We start from the raw sequence: 24,186 nt of genomic DNA on the forward strand, positions 1-24,186 counted from the left end.
AACATTTGTTTTGAAGTTTTATTACAAAAATATATTTGCAAACATACAAAATTTTGGATGAAAAAATGTTCATTCTTAAACATTTATGCAATAACTTAATAACTGCAAACATACATAGGTGCTATAAAATCCATACCATACCAAAAACGTTAATGATGCAGTATCTACATTTAATGACTTAGAATTATTCTCATTCCGGTTTCCAGAAATCTCTTCTGAAGCCCCCCCTTCCCCGTGGTCTTCATATTGAAAGAACATGCAAATGGGTACAACTGGTGCATCCACAAAAGTGATAATACTCAGAAATTGCTAAAAGCACATAGTGTACATAAAAAAGCCTAACTAACCATATGTCTGTACACTAAATAGATAAAAATAAATACACGACCAAATTAGAGATACTGTAATTTTTTCAACTTTAAGTGAAAGGAAGATAATGCATCTTAACATTTTTGTAACATTGCCAGACAAAACTGAGGTGATATATATTGCACACATTCCTCCTGTTAAGATATGCTGTACAAAGCAACCCAAATACCTGGCAAAAAGGTGGCTGATTTGTTTAGAATACTTTTAAAAACAAGAAGTCCCAAATTAAAGTTTTTTTTCAAAATTATTTCAGAAATTACATCAGTGACTACACACGGCGTAATGGGTTTCAGAAATATACCAAAGTGAAGCAATTAGAAATGCAAGCGAAAATGAGATACATCCAGCAGCGTTTAAATATTATATTGAGTATTTATACACAGAATTAAACATTTTATACGAAATCAAGATGAATCACTTAAATTTTCTTTAAACTTTATTCAATTGTTCTGCAAATCTTGTTTAATTTGGAAAGATCTACTGCTTTTATGTTAATAGCTGTTAGGCACCTTTCATATAAACTTTGCATTATTAAATAATAGCAGATAGTCTAACTAAAAAACTGAGAAATTGTATTTTCCTGAACAATTCAGCAGCTGTAGGTTTTACAACTGTCTTGATTAGGTTTGCATTTGGGGTTTTTTTGTTTACCTTTTTTTTTTTTTTTTTTTTTTAAAGTGACTTAACACTAGCCACAAAACACATGCTTAGATAATACAATTAATTTGGGGAGTATAGTCTAAACTATCAATCTTTTAATTTTCAGAACTAATAGGTAAAATCCCATTAAGCCAGTAGTTTTACAAAAAAGAAAAAAAATCACTTGAAAACGGTCACAAAAATTTCCTGTGATGACCCACAATAACTTCTACACACTAGTTATCCCTACATGCGGATAACATGAATCAAGCACTTTGACAAGCTGATAATTTTAGATTTATACAACAAGTTAAAGTAATCAGGAAAAAAGGTTGTTAAATAACACAGTCCACATTGAAAAAAAAAGTTCAAATTTTACACTGTAGTTGAGCTTGTGTTTTACAATGCAACTTTTCATTAAAGAGGTTTATCTGTTAAACCCACTACCCTGGCACTTGCCATCAATCTCTGCGGTGTACTGGGTGACACTTAGCTTAGTTCCAGTGTCTGCTGGCTACACGGAGAGGTTAGAACAAATGTGCAGGTGTTCAAGATGAACAGGTTTGCTTGCTGTAAAAATGCCTGCCTAGTAACTGTGACATCAACTCTGTTTCTCTTCCAATTCATTTGGGGGGGGGTGGCGCAAAGGGCAGGCAAAGTAAAAGTAATCCAGTAGTTTATTGCTACTTATACACTATGAGACCAAAGTAAAGTAAGGATCTGCCAAATGCTTGTGGGGGGTTCCTGGACAGCTGGAAACAAGTTAAGGATATGCAAAGTAGAGTCAAATGCTCATAACAGCACTAATACTCTAAACAGTATTACTTTTGTCAAATGTATATGACTGAGAAACTCAAAATACAACTCCTTCCTAGCATTTCTATAGATCTTTGGATAAGACTGTATTCAGCAAACAGTACAAATATGCACTATCAGCTTCCGTTATTTTTATCTTAGAAACTTTTATCAAATTTTCCTTTGAAGAAACTGGAAGCTACCCACAAGAAGTGAGAAGTTACAGACTTCATCTTTGCTAAATCCAGATAAAAAGCAACTATTTGGTTTAGATTACCCACTTTTGTTCAGAGGAACTGCTTATTGGTTTGTCCCTTTTAGTGAAACTTTTTCTAAAAAAAGCCAACAGTTTAAACCTTAAGTCTAATTTCAGTTTCCTTGTTTATGCACATACACAGTGTTACAACTCTAGAAGCTCCTATCTTCCTTAACAAGGCTGAGTTTATATTGCTGAATTCAAATGCTACCATTAAAGCCAATATATTTCTTGATGAATGTGCACGACACTAGCATCCTTCCCTGAATCTTGCACATTTTCATAACAAAATACTATATATTTTAACTGGAAACACTGAACTCAAAGGCTGAGAAGAGCTTTTCAGAAGGCAGGTAGTGCTAAACAAAATATATTTTCCACTAAAAAGCTATGAAAAAAAAACCTAAAATAGATCAAATAAAACAAATACTTACATATTTATGTATCTAAAACATACCGATTTGTGAACAAGTCACATTTAAAGCTCAATTGCTAGTTTCCAATTAAATGACCATGCACCTTGACTATGTCAACATTAACTAATCCTTAGGATATATACATACATATATGCTATAAGGAGCCAAACAATTTTTTTCTTCATATTTCAATAGTGCTTGAGGGAAAAGAAAGCAGCAGTGCATCATATCTCACTACAGATTATCTTTTTACTCCATAAACCCAAACTGTTCTATCAGAAAAGCATCCTTTAGAACTACTATTGCTGAAGAAAGTTGGGACCTGAAGTCTTAATTACCTTTGCATGACTTTAGGAAATAAATACAAGCCATGGGTAAACCTACACAGCAGCATAAGAAACTACAATTAGAAATTTTCCGATTTCAAATGTGAAAGTATCCAGTTAAATTCTTGTATTAGCGAACAGTGAATTACTAAATTACACATAAGAAGCGGTAACATTTTAATTAAATAAATTTCAGGCTATGAAATGTGCACTATCAATCTGGGGAGAAGCCAACAGAAGAAAAGCATGCATTTATTCTCCATATGCATAGTTTTCAACACTGCAGTTCCAACGCAACTGAGGAATGAAAGCCAACTACAACATGGTCCATCCTTAAGCTAAAAGGGAAACAAAGTATTTAAATTATAACCAACACTGCTGGACAGGAGGGCCTTCCAGCGGTGGTCTCCTAACTAAAAATTTAAAACAAGAGAACTTCCATGCAACAGAACTGTTCTGTCGCTTAAAAAAAAAAATACCCCAACATTACAATCACTGAGCATTTTGCATATTTAAAATTTTGCTGTTTCACAGAAAATGGCCTTACTCACTTGGATAGTTGTTTAATGGCAGTGATGCAGAAGCAGATATGATTAATGGAATATTTAAAAGATGAATTTATGTGCACTAGCTAGACACTGTCAATGTATTGTCAGCTCCAAAGGCCTGGCTTCCAGACCTGCTCCTTTCCCCACATCTGACAATTTAATCACAAGGCATTTTGCTCTCCTTTTCCTCAGTCCTTCAAACTGGAACTGGGTTCCCACAACTGACTTGTGTTCTGGTGTGGTGTAGTGTACTGTACTATGTATTTGCTGGTTTAAATAGTATTAAGTCTGTAACCCTTGAATAGTGAATACAGCTAGGAATGAAAGCCAGAGCAAACATCTGCACATTCACTTAATGCTAATGACAGCTCAAATGCAACTTAAGTCCTTTCCCCAAGAAAAACAAAGGTTTGCTGGTGATGATCACAGTGAAAACCTAGATCACTTCTGAGAACATTACTTTCATAAGTATTTAAGGAATAGTCTTTCCTAACAAGTTCAAATTCAAGACGTTGAAAACTAAATATTCTTTTAGAAAAATATTAGTTTTATAGATGAGGCATAAGTGTTTCTAAAATGGACATATTTTAAGTAGATTTAGCTTCAATTATAGCTTAATGTTGTCTGTATTCTTGGTTAGGACTTGCAAGTAGACTTCATGAATAGTGCTGAGAAAACGTGAATCATTCTGCAAGAAAAAAAACACATCAGAAACATTAGTAAAAAGATGCAAAGTAAGTTTAGTGCCACTGCAGTTGTGTGTAAGGATTCCTTATAGTGCTTATAAGAATTAAGAGAAAGGAACTAGGTGCATACTTGTACAAAAGACAATACTTATGGACAACATGCAGACTTTGAACCATGAAGCTGGTAAGACAGCTGGAGATCACTAAGCACACTGGATGCTCAACAAACAAAATAGGGGTCACTAGGTCAGCCTTGGCCACGTAATTTCACTTCACTCCAGAGTCCAAACCTTAGTCTTAGACACATAGAATTCCATCCTGTGTACAGGATTCCAAATAAAGTCTGTATGAATGTCAGAACTAGTGTTACTTCTGTCTGTCAGACCAGCCTGAAATGGGTTGCAGTGTGTTATACAAGATTTCATGTCAAAACATGACCGGGAAGCGAATTAGTTTAGTCTATGGACAATATTTAGAGATGCTTCTTGAATCTAATTCCTTCTAATGAAAAGTTTGCAAAACTGGTATCTGATGAGCTAGCTTGAAGACACAATAGTCTCTTTACAAGATCTGCACAGCAAATTTGGTATCCTGCTTGGAGTATTGTGCAAGTACTCCTGTGCTGTAGGGTATGCCTATCATGGTCTTCATTCAGCTATCTATTTAAAAATGGAGGCGAATATTCCAGTCAACTCTCTAAAGTCACCACAATGATGTTCTTCAGACTACCGGGTGAGAATTAATGCACTATGTCTCTAATGACAATAAGACTTCTGGCAGTTGAACTCAGCTGCAAGACAAGTAAGCCAGTTTAAATCTTTAAAGAGGAAAAAAACCCATACACACCAATACACAAAAAGGTTATGCAAAAAAGAACATAGACAAATCGGGCAACCTAGCTAATGATGGGAACTCGTAGTGGCCCTTTTTGGTCCTAACTTTATCACTGGCATGATACTGTTTTTTAATTTTAGACTTGCACTTTGGGTGTAAGCTCTGCTAACATCAGCATGGAAGGGGCAAGAGAATCCAGAGTTAACAAAGAATGGCAACGTCATCATGACAGTAGAGGTCAAAATTATCTCAATGCATGGCTACTCCCAACATCACAGATTTATTTCAACTGAACTTTTTAGTCCCTAGAAATAGCAAAACTAGAACTTTGCAATTTCCATTCCAAAGACACATACTTCAATTAAAGATCAGGAACAGTTCTAGGGAACTGAAAACGGGAAAGCTTTCCTTGGGAAAGTAGGAACACTTAAAGACAACAAAACCAATGCCCCTCATCCCCATATCAGGGTTTCTACTAGTACAAGTTTTTCCCCTCTTGTCCACAAATTCATATGGATGTGAAAGGACACATCTGATGTACAGCTCTGTCCTGAGTCTTCCATCTTGCAACCGAAAGAAGCAAGCTGTGCCATACTATGTGCACCCTGTGGAGTAACCTACACCTTCCAATAGAAAGGAACAACTTTTGTAATGTTTCAGGGCAAAAAGACTTATAGGGGTACAGAATTTCTCAGTATTGGCTACTGTACTTGGAACCCCACCCCTCAGGAATTGAGCTATGTAAAAGACAGGACCTTTATTAGATGTATCAGTGCTTCTTGAAGCTGAGACCTACTGAGAACAGTAGGAGGTATAGTCTGAATTTCTGTTGTTCCAAGTGTTAAAGGTGAAGAAGAATTGGCTTTGTTCTCCACTTCAGCAGCTTTTGTAGCTGATTGCTGAAAAACACTAGGAGACAAGAGGATTGAAGGTGTTACTGTAGTTGTGGCTGTAACAAACTGCGGAGGTGCAACCTGTAAAAGAACAGAAAATTAATAAGCACTGTGTCCAGAAAGAATGAATGCTGTTATAAGGGCTGGAGAGATGAGCATAAAAAAATAGAAGATGTTGCCAGATTCAGTCAGATATTACAGACTAGCTGCTCTTAATGAAGAAATATCTACCTACGAAGATACATATTACTAGTAATTCTCATTTTAAAAAGCTGAAGAAGGGAAGAGTCTTCAATATTCTTGTATGCAGACTCCTTCCTCCTCATGTGGTCACTACCTTCCAGAATTTTGAAACATAACACAAATAATAGAAGATAAGCTTTTCACTGAAGTAATCAAAGGAGTCTGTAGTTTTGCAGATTATTATTATTATCCTTAGAAGTTTACAGAAAGGCTAAATCCTGCTTCCCACCCCCCACTTCTATGGTCTCCAACAAACACACTTATAATTTGAAGTAAAGTATCTCAAAGACATTTAAAATGACTGTTAAACTGTAAGTAAAGCACTGGAGTACACTGTAATATTATAAGTACATTTTCCCTTGGGGGAGGGGAGATGGGATTATTTTGAGGACCGTCTTCCCACCTCATTCTTCCACAGGTCTGTGTCCATTTCATCACAGAAATGCACACACTGCCTTGACCACTTTTCCTTTTAAACATAAATTGCTAATTCATAAGATTATTATATTTGCATGAAGTAGATGTGAATAAACATCATCTCTGAGCAGCTCTGACACCTCCTGATAACTGCAATTATTATTTAGTATGATAACCTACATCTTGCTCAGGCTTACAGAATGACCAACGTAGTGAAAAAAATAGAAATAAAAACAACAAGCCAATATCACTCAAAAGCAATCAAGACTAATTGTGCTATGTAAAGATGTTTGATATGTTAGCAGAGAGAATTCCCCTTGGACAAACAAAAATCTTCAGAAGAAAAAACCTGCAAAGCCATCTAAAGTTAACATGTATATAATAACTTCAACAGCAGCAGAACTAGCAAATTGATTTTGTTATAGTCAAAACTGTGAAGATTTACAGCATGGGATTTCAGCTGGAAACGTGTTTAAACCAACAAATGCAGTTTACCACACAACATGCACATGTTTCTTAAAATTCCATAATCCGTGTAAAATGTTTTTATTTAGGTAATTATTTACTGTGTCATGAACAGACTGTATAGCTTGTCTTGTAGCAGGCCAGTAGCTAAAGCAGTATTTTACTTTAAGCAGGACCCTTTTTACTGCCTTCACAATCAGATCCGGGCATGCTATTAAAACTGCTTTTATGTAGTGCAAGTTGGACAAGAATGAGGCAATTTAACAGATTTGAAAAAGGAGGGGGTGGATAAAGGGTAAGTAGAATTAAATTACAGATGGTAGCCTGAAAAGAATACATAACAAAAAAGGCAATTAAAAACAATTCTTGAAGACTTGACTATTACCAGTTATTTTTTTTAACTGCAACCTGAAATTTTATACTGACGTTATTTTGAACTGTTTTTAAAGGCAGTCTTAATAAAGTTAAATCTGTATTTAGATCACTAAAACTTGCTATTAGAAAATTTTGCAGAAACAAATGCTTGTTATTATTTTCTTCTTATTATCTTCAATTTTTTTGCTTGGTATCTTTTTCATAAAATAAAGGTATCTCAGGAAAACTGAAAAAGACAGTAAGACAAGGAGTGTATTTTATGCCTCTGGGGTGCTTAAGATTGGGCTAAGACTAATAGACCCTACTGCAATATTACAGCATTAGTACCGCTTGCTTACAAGATTTAAAAAAACACCAGACAGTTCAAGTAGCACAAGCTCAATGTAAGATTGCAGATCCAAAAATATATTCTCATTTCTGCATTGGGACCAACAATAAGAGACACAGTACAACAAAAAAAGCATGCTCATTCATAGCAGTCTACAGAAACTCCCCCTTGCTTCAGTACAGCTTGTTTCTGCTTCATAAGATCACTTTAAATATGGTCAGTGGGCAATGACTATTTGAGATACCAACTGCTTACCACAGTTTTCCCACACACACTTTTTTTTTTTTTAAGAAAACCATCAAACAATTAGGAGAGGTACTTATTTACTTACTTGACTTGCTTTACACAAAGTCTTCGGCTGTGGAAATACTTCTGATTCCTTGTTTTGTTGTACAGTCTAAGTTAGAAAAAAAGCATAATTCACAAGTTAGCATCCACTGCTCAATTTCCAGTGCTGGTTCTATATTTTTATGAAAGCACAAAAATGCAAATTTTAATAGATTTTTGATGCAATTTGATCCATTTTGTAAAACTGATATAATCGATGGGAAGTTAGAAAAGAGGAAAGATCTGAATTTATGTTTTACATTTTCAGTATTACAGCAAACCTGTAAAGCCATAACTTCTGATGAAAGGCCACTACAGTTAAAAAAAATAAATCTAAACATTAAAACACAAACTGGGAACAAAAAAAATGCTACAAAGTGAGGAGTTCAGTACCTTGTAATCAGTCTGGTAAATTGTCAGGAAGGTTAAATTCAGTATTTTTTTTCTAGGCGTTTTATCTAATCATGTCCACAAAAATAAAATGTTGTTTTCTGCTAGAATTTTGGAAGTATTTTATACCTTTACAATAGCATCCAGATACTACTTTAGTCAGGCTTCAAGACTATAATACAATAAAATTCAAGCACTATAAAATATTAGAAAACACAAAGAAAGGCATGGAGATGAGTACTTTGGTAAACCACCGTGGCATTCTTTGAAAGGCTTGTTAGAGCCTTTTGCAATACCTCTTTGCAACACAGAACAGGAAAATAACCTTTGCAACAGACAGTACTTAGCTTACTTGAACTGCAATGAAAAACACTCAGGGAATCAATAGTCCTTAACAACAAAAATAAAATTAGCTTCACGAAGTCGTAACAAGCACAAAATCAAATTCTTTAAGTCTAATTACACAGAGTTAAGAAGTCTTTTGCTAGTTTGAGAGTGTATTTGGACTATAGAGAATTTTGTCTAATGAAAATATGTGCACACAGTGGACATGGTGGAAGGAAAAAAAAAGGAATAAGACTGGTGTAAGAGCAGCTGATTTCCAAGTCAATCAAGCAGACGTTGAATAAATGCAGTCAAGGGCAGTTATGGATAAACCCAGCCAGCTTTTCTAAATGCTCAAAGATGTCACAGTCTTCAGTTAAATCTGTACCAAGGTTTAGTAGTTCACAAAAGAAAAATACTGCATACAGTTCTTCAATACTAGATCAAGATAACTGCTCCATGCTGTACCTGGACCTCCTCCTCCCTCTGAAAAATTAATCAGTCCAAACATCTCAAAAAGGTGATCCCTAGTAAAATAATCCTAGCATGCAGCAGCCACTGCCTTCTTGAAAATTTTCAAGAACAGCAGTAGAGTAGAAATCAGGCAATCAGAAAGACAGCACAATGAAAACACACCTATTTCTTAAACATTAAGACAGGGGTAAGTCTTCTGAGGACAGAAAAACGACACTTGAGAAATACAGGGTATTCTAAAGTAATGCTTAGGACAAGTTATAGGCTGAAGAGCTCTGCTTTTGATTAGATCTCTGTTACGAGTAGGTCATCACCATATTCATAGCAAAGAGTAGCAGCTGACCCAGACAGAGCTACCAAAGAACTTGTTAAAATCCAGGGGTAAGCACTGGATAATAATAAACAACAGGAAATTCACGCACAGGTAGCTATAAGTGATTTTGTTTGGTGTTTTTTATTCTTGCATTATCACTGTATCCAAGATGCAAGAAGACACAATCAAACACTGGCTTAATCTGCATGAGTGTAAACAAAATAAAATAATAATGCAACAAAACAAAGAAAAGTGTCTTTGGATAACCTCAGAGGTAGGCACTGCAGAAAGTTACTCCCTTTGGTGAAAAAAAGAAATCCAATAACCCCAAATTCACCAATGTCTTTACTACTGAAGTAGCCAATTATACAGCAGAGCAACACTAACTGATTGGAAATAATTTGTAACAAAGCCACATGCATTAACCTTACAGACTAGCAGTGACATTTTCACCTAGTCTCTCAAAACAAATTTATCACTTTAGCCTACGTTAAGGCATAGACAATGGATTCTCCTCCAAGAAATAAAAAGTTTAAGAGGTTCTTTGTAAGCGACACTAGGATAAAACAAACCAAGATGGTCAATTAGACAAAATCAATCAGTTTATGATCCATTTTACTCAATAACTAACACTATCTCAATGTAAACCACAGCTATCCACAGCAGAAGGGGGTCAAAATTGAAGGAGTATAAAACGTCCAAAGCAAATAACCAGAAAGAGGAAACTGTTAATTTTGTACCTACAGGCTAGGCTTCCACAGCATCAACCCTCATAACACTGATCAGCCTGTAACCTTCTATCCCCTCTCAGATCATAAGTTCTTACCAGTATTTTTCTGACACAGTACAAATGAATTCTTTAGGACTTATCCCGTAACAGCACCAGCTTGAAAAACCACCTTCTCTACAGACAGGGCTGTCACTGGCAGCAGATGCTAATGATATAAAACTAATGGAACTGGATTTCTAAGTTTGCAATTCAATCAATATCACATAGTGGAAGTTGTTAATTATTTTTAAAAGGCTAATATATAGCAGCACATTTTCCAAGGGAAAATACATGTGGTCTAAAAACAGTCTAAAGTTTCATGAATATAAAAACCCACAGAATACCTGAAGGGGAGAGATTATCTTGCTGTTTAAGGTTGATGGCTTACTGTGAGATTCTTTGAAGCTTTCTGGTGTTGCAAGTTGGCCAATTGAGGCAGAGATGTTTGGTGTTAAGGAAGTCTTAGTGAGAGACTGCTGTTGCATTTGGTCATGCTGTGGGGTCAACCTGAGTTTCTGGAGAAGATCAACACTTGTATGGGATGTATTTGAGACAGTTCCCGTATTTGTTGATGTCAAGGGTGCTACAAGCTGGCTTTGGCCAGCCATTAGATTTTGTGGAGCGTGGTTCACTTCAGATGGCGGCTGATTCACTAGTGGGGATATCTGCTTGGCAGCTTGCTGCATAACTTGTATTATACTGTTGTTTTGTTTTAGGCCAGGAAGCATCTGAGCAGGGGCAGCTTCCATTGTCGAGGCTGAATTAAGAATAGGGCTTATGCGAACTGAATAGCTTGAAACATTTTTTATATCAGGCTGGGAGACTGAAGCTGGAGGTATTAGCATAGGTGTTAAACATTCCTGCTGATTCAAAGGATTGGCACTGGTCTTAACGCTTGGACTTTCAGATTTCCCTAGTGATTGTTGTATTACTGTTGACTGGTCAAAGGAAAAAGGCAAGAGCAAACTGTGCTGCTCTCTGGCAGAGGTGTCAGTCTGCAACTTCTCCATTCTCTCAGGATTGGGATACGGAGCTGCGGGCTGTTCCTTTGGTACAGAGGTTCCAAACAGTTCCTCCAAAGTCAGATGCTTCTGCCTTGACTGAAATGGCTAGAAAGAAGGAAAAAGGAAGTCTTCAGTTTAGAAAAATATATACATCACCATGCATCCCACACTGTTTTGCAATTCCAAGAAAACTATGAAAACTAGGTCAAATGCATTTAAAATACAGTTTGGATATCCAGTGAGTCCTATTTACAGGAGTTTTGAAATCAATTTCATTTAGAAGGTACATCCTCTTTAGGTAAGCTTTTCCTCTACAACCTTCTGTGGACAGACTGTGCACTAGTAGTAAAGAAGGGAGAAGGCGATGGATTCTGTCATTACAATGGCATCTGCCATCATCGATCAGCTATAACTACACAAGGCACTTCGGGGGATGGAGGGAAAGAACATACATGTCAACCAAATCCACACAGAATTTATCGGGTTGGAAATAATTAAATGGCCTAAAAAATGGGAAAGGAACAGAGAAACCCAAAGGTGCACAACTGATCTAGCAATACATGCCTAGACAGTTCTCACCCTTTTCATTAACAATGCAAAAGATCTTACGAAAGGTAAAAGAATATGTATAACCTTAAGCATATGTAGATGTATCTCCTTGAAAAGTGTGTGTATAGACACACAGTTACATATATCAGTCATTTAGTCTCTCCCCAAAATACACACCCAGCCTACACCAATAACGTAGTTGGAAAAAAAAAATATCTGATTTTAAGGATATAATCCTAATAGTTTGCTAGAAATATTTAAAAATGTGTTTCAATGAAGAGAAAAGAAACAGCTATTAACACCCTTAATCTCAAGATTTTCCTTTTTATTTTTTTTAAGGTTGCACAGGACCAGAAGTTACGTGAAACAGCTGGACTAAAATACAACATTCTGTTCAGAAGACTGAATGGCCTGCAGCACAATTCCAGTGTATTGTGATGGTATGTCTAAACAAAGATGCTGTTTTACAATGACAACTACTGTACCATGACATTGCTATGCTAGCTCTAATTTTACTAGCACAGATAACACCAGTGAAGGCATAGCAGTACAGGTAGCATGCAAGTAGCCTAACAAACAAACCTTGAGCTTGAAATCATACTGACTTCTGCCCATGTTACTAATCTCTACTGCCATTGCTGTTATTAATTTTTAGCTAGCTTAAAGCCAGGCACGCTTTCATCCTGCAGGGGAGACATTCTGTAGTTTACAAACCTCGTTAATTATGTTAGGAATTCTTCCTAGAAAGTTGTTCTTATTTTTTTCCACTGATCTTACTGATCTGGAGACCTGTCCTTCAACTGTAAATATACTATTAGGAGAAAAATCACTATTCCATCTCATTTAAAACTCAGCTTTTCAATTCAGTATGATAAATTGACTAGCTTCCCTTTAGTAATACATTACAATATTCAAATAATAAACAGAAATCTCTACCATGCTCTGATCCAAGTCAGACTAGCCCCTTATATAGATACAGTCTCAAACATGAAGTTAATTTCCAGCCTAGAGTATAAAACATATCTTTTGCCTGTCTCATCTCTGGCTGAGCTATGTTTTGAGCATATCAACAACTTAGGGTGTTATGAAGACTCTTATCAGCAGGGTTTGCACAAAAGCAACGTGATTACTTTACTTGAAAGGAACAAAGTGCTGCTCAGAGGGTTTCTCCAAAAATTCTCAGATACAGCAGTCAGAACTGGCACCGTGAGGTTTAATTTCAGTGTTCTGGTTCAGTTTTGTTGATTGTTGGCAAAAAATCCTTTCATGATACAACAGACTTTAATTTTCAATGGTCACAATAAAACACTTGAACTTCAGAGTATCACAGAGAAGACATTTATTTCCCAAATCTGTGATATCTTTAGCATGAAATGAAGCTAGTCAATCAATACATAAATGTGACATTTTGGAGGGGGCTTAGGAATCTCACAGTAGTTATCATATGTACACTGTTTTCATATTTCCCTGGTCACCTGTTTCAATTAGATGAAAAAAGTATTTTTACAGTTGAAATTTAATGTTTTTCCAGTAGTCTTGCAGTTGTCCATGTTATTAAAAAAGCAGTTAAGAACAAACACATTTGTGATATACTTGAACACAGTTAACTAGCTTTACAGAATTATTATCACTTATGTTACCCAATTAATTTTCTTCCAATACCTCTGCAGCTATTATTTTAAGTAGCTCAACAGAATTAAAAATACACCATTTCACCTGTCTTATAAATTGTTTAATTACTTCAGAGCAATTTGTTAGAATCTTATCTTTCCAATTTTTCCTTTAATAGTTATTTGATTTCTGTTCTGCAATTCCATGTGCTGTCAGGTGGAGCACTTCAGTTGCTTGTGTAGAGTCTACATGGAGTGACCCAAAATAAAACATCTTTTAAAACACAGCCTCAGGCAACCCCATTACCAGCTCTCAAGACCAGGCATGCAGCAAGCAGAGCTGGCTGCCAGGGGTCAGTCTAGCACATGTGCTGATCCAAAAGCAGAGATGCTACTGAGGGGTAGAAGGGGGTGTGATAGCAAGGAATCCCAGCCAACCCTCCACCTTGCATTTTAATTCATTAGCTGTTACTACCCCATCCTCTAAACCAGCTTCCTGCTGCCCATATCCTAACCCTAACCTGTATGAGAAATTATCACTACTACTACTACAGAGTAAGTATTTGTTTACAAGTACTAAGTGCAAGGTTGTACACATTTTCATAGGGCATTCCACTTCTCAGGCAGGGTGGTTTATCACATCAGAAACACAACAGTAACTGTGGCAAGGCTGGGAGGCAGGCCTTGCGCTTCCCTCAGCGGGGCCTTTCCTGAGGTGAACCACTTCTGACCTTCCCATGCCCACGGGGTGGCACTGTAAGCAGGCCCAAGCTACTTAGCTGTTACCAGGAATTTAGTTACTGCAGATTTTTTTTTCCCCTAAATTTATCTCTGAAATGTCTTGTATGAAGCTACAGCTTCCCTGTGCAGATATGTGTACTAGAAAATGGATCTAAATACTGAACTACTGCTACATATTCCAGCCAGTCCAATGATGATATCAAATACTTTGTAGCAAGTTTACTGTGGTTCAGAGACAATATTCATGTGAAGCAAAGACTATTTTTGCTAGCATTTTTATTGTGGTTTACACTTTAATTACAGGAGTAACATCAAGTTTTAGCATTTGTAGATATTTGGATGCATGCTGACTAAACATGTTGTATCTAACACTTACCTGAAACAGATCTCAACACTATTATTACCACAATTTGAGCAACATCCCTCCCCAACAACACAATGTTTTTTTACAGTATTTCCTTTCCTGCAGAGGAAGGAATATACTGTCAAAAAATACAGGAAAAGAAACAAACCTCAAACACTCCCACCCTGCCCCCAACAAAACGAAAAACCCCTGAAGCAAACCAACACAAAATCACTTACCCTTTTTTAGACAATTTAAGCATGAAGGAATCAGCTAAGCTGACTGATACCGTTACCAAATGGTGGTACAAGCAGAGGTTCAATACAAGGATGGAAGTGTAGGAGAAGACAGATAAATGCATTTTCAGCTATGTCAAAGAGAATTCGGTGCTGCCATGACTGAAGCACTTTCCATTTCTTGTCTAGCAATTCACTGCTGATTTAAATTAGCAGGACTGTAGGTATTCTTTAAAGGCAGCATAGATAAACCTTAAGTAAATGTCTCAAACACGAGAAAATAGGGCTTGAGTTCATGTGTAAGAGACTCTAACAGAGTATACAGCTAATTGATGCCATATTCTGTCCAATAATGTGGCAGAAGTAATTTTTTCTTGCTTCCTGGCTCTGCAAGTCATCCTGCACGGTACCATGGACCGACTTCTTCCAGAATCCAAGTTAGCCCATTCAAACATACTCTATATTCACAGTACTGTGGCCATAGCCTCTTATTTTTAAATGTGAAGTAAAAAAACAGAATTTAGGTTCCTAAAAGTCTTCAAACCCATTAGTTTATTGAAAGCAGTAATGCATTCAGCAGACATCACTGCAGGCATTCTGAGAAAAAAAAATATTTTGGTACCAAAACAAAGTACTAAATAGAAGGAAACCCAGCACCTTATTAGGTTTGGAAGAAACATACCTGCTCTTGTACTTGTAATGAAGTTCTTAGCTCTGAAGGCTCTGTGCTTTCTGGCTTTGGAGGATTTGCATTTTGTTGCATTCCAGAACTTGATATAATACTTAAGCAATTGATCTGATTCTAAAAAAAATAAAAATAAAAAGTTAACACAAATATATAAGTACAATTATCCACTACTACAATCCTGTTTACATGGCACTCTGACTGAAATACAGACAATGTACAGAGTACTGATTTTTGTAAGACACTGTGGAATTCACAAATTTTAGGAAATAAAAGTCATACCAAGACATCCATCATCTGGTACGTATTCATAAAGCTTTTACTATTTAAAAAAAAAAAAAAAAAAAAAAAAAAAAGGGCTTCATTTTTCACTGAGAAGGAAAAAATAAAAATAGGCAGTCTTTTATCCCTTCATCTAGGTTATCTGCTAATGAGGAAGTCTGCTATACTTCATCAAATCAAGAGCTCAAACTAGGAAGAATTTAGAAAAAAAATCCTATCAGAAATCATTCTAAGTGGCTGGCAAGAGAGCTTGTCACTGACTTATCTCCACCAGATTTAATTAACCATCTACATGTATTTTCAGAAGGTGTTAATTTGTTTTTATGTGAACAAGGTAGAAAACTGACAAGTTGCATTATAACAGACAGTATGTTTACAGATTGAGCTGACTTTCATCTTTAACAAATATTTACATAAATGAAAACAGAAGTGGTATTACAGTTTAAATCACCAGTGAAAAAACCCAAACTGCAGAACAGTCTAGTTTTCATTAGGTAAACTACACCATATGCATATGATATAGTTGCACATTAGCACAACACATGATGATTGCTCTGGTCACTTACCCACAGCAGCAAAATATGCGTTAAACTTTTTAGCAACAAGTTAAAAAACAACCTGAGCTTTATTATTCTTTTTTTTTCAATTTCTAAAGAAAAGCAATATATACAAAAATCAAGACTACATATTGCGATTTAGGAACAGAGGCAAGAAGCAACTTCTCCCATCTTTATGGCTTTTAGCCACTAACTTGAAGGTTGATACTCTTTGTGCCTGAAATGCTGGATGCCTTGTGGCTACAAACAAATCAGACAAAGCATAGTTTTCTTTTCACTGGAGGATGAGCTGCAGTATGTTTCCATGATCATACTGAAACACACACAGAAAACACACTATAAAAAGCATCTGTTCACTTAATTAAAAAAAAAGAAATTAAAACAAATCTCAGAATTCATTCATTTTCACATATGTAGCCAGTACTTGAAGGATTAAGCTGATTTAGAATCCTAGATTAAATCACTCAAACCTTCATAGATCTCTTTTTCACTCTCTCTGCCCCCTTCTCATGCTGATACTCTGCCAATCTCATGTGGGCTGCTGAGGATTACTGTATGATCCATCTGGAATGTACCAGGCAGATAAGTACTTTCTGCTCCTAAATACAAATTCACATGTAATTATCAAGTGCCAAAAAATAATATTAAAAAAAAAAAAAAAAAAAAGACAGAAAAGGTCTCTCAGGAAGCCATCTTCAAAACAAGTTGGTTACCTAATCACGTTAGCATTGACACACCTTGCCTACAAGGAGTTCCAAAATTAATGTGCTGCAGGTTTGGTGCTAAAGCTGATGTGGTCAACAGAACATTCTCCAAAGAAGTTTGCTTGAAACGTGACCAGCATTGCTCAATTCCATTTATCTGACAACTTCTACACAACTACAATCATAGCAAACTATGGGATTATGTTCAACAGATTCAGTTTACAGTTCACACACCCAAAAAGGAAACTGAATCATTATCCTAGTTGCATTAGTGTTCTAAAAGCATCAAAAAAACTAAACACACACACACCACCACCAAATCAAGATCAACACACAAAATACCCAATTATACAGTAGCCCTACTGTAGTCCATGCCCTGATATTTCCCTATTGTATCCCAGGCATCACAGACACTGACTGTCCACCACAAAATCTGCATACCATTGCCTGTTTACCAGTATTTGTCTACAGACCTTCCTTCATCCATTATGCTTTGGAACTTTTTTCCAGCAAAAGCTTTTCAGTACTCTCACACGAAAAAGATCAGAAAATTACGAGGACAAATTGGAATATCCTTTCTGAGTCGTTTTTAAGAGCCATCTGTTAGAAACGTGTATTATCCAATACTGCAAGGACCAAGAGGCAGACAGGCTTCATCACACCCTAAGAGGGCACTACCAAAACTGAGTTCTTGAGGGGTGGTGGTGGTGGGTGGTTTGGTGTTTTTTGTTTTGTTTGTTTGTTTTTTTTTGTTGTTGTTTTGGGGTTTTTTTGTTTTGTTTTTTTTTTTTCCTTTCCTTCCTTCTTCCCCAAAAGCCTTCAATTTCTTCAAATCTAATCTCAATCAATACAATATTGAAAGATGAGTCATTCAGGCTTTTGTGCTCTCACAAAAGCTGTTAATTCCACAATGCTGGCCTTTGTACAAAAACACCTTCTCCCCAAACTGTACTGATGCTCAGGGAATCAGAAGCAACCTTTTTTGGTTTTTTGTTTGTTTTTTTTTTTTTTTTTTTTTTTTTCCCAATCTGTATTGAAAGCGTTCAAAAAACCACATTACAGATTTTCAGAAACTGCTATCTAGCCTGGGTCAAATCTATTGTATGGTTTGTCACAGTCACCCCTTCCCTCACTCTATGTCAGAAAGTGACAAGTTGACTCAAACAAGGCCTAATCCATGTGTTCATTCTTTTTGCATCCCACATTGTACTGTGACACTCTAGAATCCTACGAAGACTCAAATCCCAAGTACTCAAAGGAACTCTGCTGTGTCCTACTGCACAAGCAACTTCTGGAAGGAATCAAGCACTCGTGTGCTAACTGTTCTCCCACCAGTACAGCAACAAAAACCATACCACAGCTCTGCAATTCATATGTTATTTTACTATTGCACATTCTTGTATTATTGTATTTGGGGAGAGGCATGTTTACAATCTTTGATTCCTTTCCTGGATCTCCCACGTATTATCCTTATTTTTGTCCTGCATGTATGAATTTGGTCCTTAGAATTATATAAAGTAATTCTTTCCTAAGAGAACTAATATTCTCCTTCGTGATGTAAACTTGCGAATTTATCACTGGAAAAAGATACCAGACTCACCCTTCTGAACGCAGTTGATTTATTAAAAGGATAGACACACAGTAGACAGGACAGAAGTAATAAAGGGGGGAACAGAAGGATAGGGGAACGGTGTTGTCTACAGCTATTAAAAATATGCTTCCTGTAGTCTGCAAATGCACTGAATGACTAAATTTCTAATACTACAAATCTTTTGAGACTGAGACAGACACCATTGGGTACAATTTTTATTTACTATTCCCAGAGACATCTTCTCACAGCAGTAGAAACTGAAATGTAGCTTGATAGACCCATTTTTCAAGTTGGATCACACAATCAGTATTCGACCTAACTTGCCCGAAATCAGAGACTATTTCCTGGTATGGTGTACTTGAGGAGGGAACAAGACATCTGTCTGAAAACAAGGCTACTGAAACCATGGTAGAGTATGCCTGCTCTTTAAGCAAAACACAGCTGATGTGTTAAAAAATAGTTTCCAGATAGGCTTTCTTAAAAATGAACAATAATTAAAAAATAAGCAGAGTTGCCCACTAAAGTAATGATTACAAAAATGCAACCTATGCATGCAATGTGCAAATCTCATAGTGGTTTAAAATAGAACTTTTTCCCAACATTAACCCTTCTCTCTAAGTCACTGCACATCTGTGCTCGTATCAAAGACATGGGATATTTCACAAAGTTTCTGGGCTTCTGTTATATTATTCAACATGTCAATGAATTTTATTGTGCACTTTAATGAATGCTCTTGATTATGGCAGGAATCATAGCATATCTCTGCTAGTGACTTCCACTACAGAAAAAAAACCTAAAAAACCAAAAGAATATTTACAATAATGGAACCTCAAGATCACAAAACCAGACATATTCAGTGGTATGTTCTTCTAAAGTGTTACATATATATCTATTTGTTTACATTTCCAGTGATCTCACAAAATAGGACAGTGGACAAGTACTGAGAGTAAGCAGCCCATGCATCTATTTTAGAAAAACATTTTGTTATGTCTGCATCTCCAGGTATCTGCTTTTTAAATTGCATTTTTTTCCTCCCAGAAGGTAGCAATTCAAACAAAAATATACAGGCCCATTAAATTATGGATTAGGTGCACTACTTTGCAATCTTGGGTTAGAGTGAACTGCACAAGACAACTTAGTATGTAAGAATTAATTTCTAGCATCTCTCTCAGAAATCACAGAACATGCTATTTCAGTGGACTCCATATGATGTTCTAAGCCCCTTATTCAGTAGTAGTGGTTTTATTTGTTCATAAGGTTAGGGGAAATAAAAAGGAAAAAAGAAAAGAAAAGGGGGTGGGGTGGGGATGGGGAAGACATTTCCTTACTCGTTCATATTCATCCTTAGCTTTACTTAGCATTTCCAGGATGTCAATGGGCCTGTTTTCATTGCAGCCATTGGTTCTGCTGGGACTTTTTCTGTCCTGGGAAACTTGCTGCGATCTCTGAGCTTCTTGTTCGACCACTCTGTAACAGGAAAGGAGAAACAGGATTTTAAAATTTTATCTAGAATTAACATCTTACAAAAAGCAGTAAAGAAAAGTGTACTCCTAGCATATTAACACATTTTGTCCTGCCTGAATAAAAACCTAACCAAAGCTACACAAGTTTTCATTTGCTACAAGTCAAACTGTCAAATGGTCTGTACGATTTGTATCCAATACAGACAGCACCGGTCTGTCTCTCAAAGTTTCCCTAGAGTAAACACTACTTCTATAAAACTCATATTTAGACATTTTTACAAGAAAATATGTGGACATTCAAGTATGTGTGATACAAAGACCCTATGTATTATACCACAGACAGTCAACTACATTTTTTATATTTTACTTCCTAACATGCATTTTTTCTGTATTTAGCCAAATCAAGCCATGTTATTCAACCAAATCAATTACAAAACAGTTCTAATTTAGGATGAGGCCTACCATTATACAAGAAAACAAAGACAGTGGGAAAGAAGAGAGCTGGCTCACACCCAAAGTCTCTGGAGTCAGTCAGCAAGGAAGCTTAGAGCAAGTTACCCCTTACTCCCCCACTTAAGGCCCTGGCAAAAAGGGCAAACCATTTCCTTCTCTAACTGTGCTGTAGTCATTCCAATTACCTGCAAGTCTACAATACATCTTTTCCTCTGGCCTTTGGTGCCTACGGTTCATTCAGCACTTCTGCACCCCTACCTACCTCAAGTATCAAAAAACTTCAGTTTAAAAGATGGTTAAGATATGCAAGAAGATGATGTGTACCTGGTACATTTCATTAATAAAAGTAAAGGCAACATATACTTCTAATCCATATGTAGTTCACAAGATATACGTGGCTGTGCAATGCACTAAAGCTTATCCTCTTGAAATAAACACACACCAGCCTGTAATCCCTTCTTTTTTAAGCCTGCATTAATCAAATATGTTAAGAAAAAACAAGCACTGTAAACAGGACAGAGCTCTGGAGCTGGCATGTCACTTGAGAACTCCCATGCTGTGGAACTCATGGCTGACGGGGGAGCCAAGAGGTGCCATCATAACAATCACAGAAACTGTCAATCATCCCAGCCTCCAGTTTCTTTGGGTCAGTTAAGATTCAGGACAAACTCTAGATTTTATAGACTGGGGAATATTTAGATATTTGTATGTACCTCTACTTCAGAGAAAAAAAATAGTTCAAGTCTTGGAAGTTTCTTCCCAGTTTTCTAGTAACCAAACCTCTTTACTTTGCTAGAGTTTAGCTGCGTTTATTTGAAAAAGGGTTAGATTTGGCTTTTAACAATTCAATGTTGCTTTCAAAATTTGAAAAATGTCAATCATACAGGCTTATTTAACCAGTTTCTCATTATTAGTACAGCTTTCTCTGTTTGTAAACAAGCATTCACCTGCAAATATAACTCAGGACACGGAGGCCAATCTACACAATCTGACAATTTCTAAGAACCGCAGCATGTGCTCATTTGGATGAAGCAGCTCAATACTGTACAAATGATTCTATGGTGATACCCTGAGAGAACATTTTGTTCTAGCACCCCAGGAGACCATACAGTCCTGACTTAGGACCTGTCTAAACTCAACTCCAAAACTAGGGATGAGAATAGGCAAGGTAAAAGGGCCAGAATACTTTGCTGAGATTTTAAGTGTTAGCATAACTGTACCAGAAAAAATAAATACTTTGGTAAAAGGGAAAATTCTGGACAGCTGAATTCATCCATGTGCTGCCTGATGACAAAGAACAGAAGGAGAATGAAGCTTTAACTAGTTGATCCAGAAGCTGTTAATAGAACATCTTTCCATTAAAATAGTACTAAATTGTCTCACAGAAAAACATCTTCAAGGAGTACATCCATTTCACAGAAAATTTTCACAAAGATTTCTGAGAAGCATTTGCTACCTTTTTAAAGTTTACTATTTTTTTTTTTTGAAGAGTAACAAATTATCTTCTCACATAGATAACTGCCTAATAGCTCCTTGTCACTTTGTCTTGTGCAGGTTACATTCAGACAGTGGTGATGGGGTAAACATGAAACAGTATACCTCCAAAACTCTGAGATACTTTCCCACTTTTAGCTTGCTGCCTGTATCTCAGAAGGTAGTTTGGGTCTGACTGTTGAAACAGTGTAAAACAAGCTTAGAAACTAACCTAAAAATAAACCCCCCTACAAACGTACGTGTCAGAATGCAATAGTTCCACAAATATTTGAAAAACCTTAGTTTCTCTTCTACTTCTAAAAAGCTCACCCCCCAATCATCTTAACTTGACCCAAATTCATTCCTTCTAAAGTTAGGAGCTTGATGACTTCCATAATTTTTTTTAATTTCAGAAAATACTATAATTCTTTTTAAAAAAAAAAAAAAGAAAAGAAAAATACCTTTGCTGCGGAAAAAAAGTCAACTAATGCAAATCTGTACACTGAGCATGCTCTGTATGCAATCCAGGATTAAATCTTTTTTAAGCAAGGCCTGCTGTTTCTTTCCATTATATCAGATAGTAGAAGCACACATTCCTTCAGGGGCACGGTAGCTGCTGTGACAGTCTGTTTAATAATATCTGCAGTTATAGCATTGAAAATATACCTGGCACAACTCACAGAAAGAGAGGGGTAGAGAGGGGGAGAGAACGTGAGAAGTAAGGTCTGTGATTACAAAGCCTACAAACACTAATTTAGTTTTCATTTGAAAGATAAGCTACCAAAATATAAATGGAATGCCTGCAATCTTGTTAACTCAGTCTGGCACAATAAGGTCAAGTCAAACAGCAGGAAAGAGAATATAAATCTCCTTGAAACCTTTTATGGTTAGATTTTTGAAGCTCTGAGGTATTATAAAGGCAGTACTTTGTCCTATTAGTGATTAAAAACATCCCCCCCCCCCCCCCCTCAAAGGAAAGGGTGCAAATCCAAATTTCCACCCAAGTCAAAACCAGAAAACTGTGGAACAAAATTAATACTCTTGGAAGACAATGTAAATATTTATTTGAAAATATAATTAACTAAGCCTGATGGAGCCTTCTACCATGTGCTGAAATGTAGCTTTCCTTCGTTAAGATTCAATTTTATTTTATTTTTTTAAATTAAAGAGTATATTTTAATTTTTCTTGTATACATCTTTCATCCCAGGATGAAATCATTCCTGGAGCTTCAGCCTCCTTTGTTTAGAGAAGCATGCAGAAGTATCAGCATTTTTACTTTTCTTCTGACTGCCTTCTACTCATTTTGGGCTAGAGAAAGCTTGATGTTTGTGGAAACGGATGTGAACAAAATAGTATCAATCTGCTTTTCATCAAGTTTATAACAACAGTCTCAGAAGTGCAGCTCTTTCATCCTACAGTAATGTGTAACTAGAATGCCTCCATTTCATTTTTCCTAATAGGAATCTTTAGGTACTCAGAAGCTGGAAGGCATGTGGTACCAAATGAAGTGTGATTTCAATCTACAGTGCTTTTTCAACAAATACAAGTGAATATACTTACACTAAATACTTTTCTCAGCATAGAAATGGCTTCTGCTAATACTTTTGTTAGAATAAGAGTATGATAGAGTTTGAAAGGTTCAGCATGCTCTCTCACTTCAAACACTAATCATAGTTTTAAATTTAAAAAAAAAAAATAAAAAGTGCATTAAAAAAAGAAAGCCATGCCCTTATGATGCTCTGTTTATAAAGAGGAGAAACAAGAGACATTTTGTTATTTCTTTTGGTAACAATTTCTGAGCGTCAGTTTCACACAATTGTTCTCCATTAACCCTCATAACTAATCTTTATATTTGAATAAGCCAAATAACAACAAAAAGTCTAACACAGCTGGGAAGAAAAAAAAAAAAAAACAACAAACAAACAAACAAAAAAACAAAACAAAAAACAAAAGAAAGTGGGAAATGGGAACTGTATAGGGTCATCAGGATGACTCAGAAGTAAGAATTTAGAAAGAGATCTTGATAGCAGAGTCTGTCGTTTGTTTTGTCTTACACTGCTTCCATGTGGAAAAGCCAAAATAAACCAAAGTAAAAACTCTAGACCAAGAAATTAAAATTCAGCTATCTGCAGTATGACTAGTTTCCATATAATTAAAGTTTGCCAGTCTTCAAGATGTCCTGACTTGCAAGACACAACATACTGATTAAGGCATGCAATAAAAAGAAAGTTCAGGAAAGTAGTGCGATAGCAAAGAAAAGCAAAGCAGAGGACAAGGGATGAGAAGATATCCTGTGCAACACATCAC

The 24,186-nt window shown here is 36.2% G+C and overlaps 1 protein-coding gene across 2 annotated transcripts in view; it reads right to left on the bottom strand.

The window, feature by feature from the left end:
* DCP1A (decapping mRNA 1A) overlaps positions 1-24,186 on the bottom strand; it is a 37,412-nt gene continuing 13,226 nt past the window's right edge. For both annotated transcript variants that reach the window (XM_032984323.2, XM_042799640.1), the window contains 6 exons: positions 19,818-19,956; positions 15,353-15,472; positions 10,532-11,296; positions 7,922-7,987; positions 5,625-5,843; positions 1-4,037 (listed from right to left, as the gene is read on the bottom strand). In XM_032984323.2, coding sequence (XP_032840214.2) covers positions 3,957-4,037; positions 5,625-5,843; positions 7,922-7,987; positions 10,532-11,296; positions 15,353-15,472; positions 19,818-19,956 — 1,390 coding nt within the window. In that variant the 3' untranslated portion in view covers positions 1-3,956. The remainder of the gene's footprint in view (positions 4,038-5,624; positions 5,844-7,921; positions 7,988-10,531; positions 11,297-15,352; positions 15,473-19,817; positions 19,957-24,186) is intronic.

The sequence above is a fragment of the Tyto alba genome, unplaced genomic scaffold (assembly GCF_018691265.1).
Source record: "Tyto alba isolate M040663 unplaced genomic scaffold, T.alba_DEE_v4.0 Super-Scaffold_3, whole genome shotgun sequence".
Taxonomy (NCBI): domain Eukaryota; kingdom Metazoa; phylum Chordata; class Aves; order Strigiformes; family Tytonidae; genus Tyto; species Tyto alba.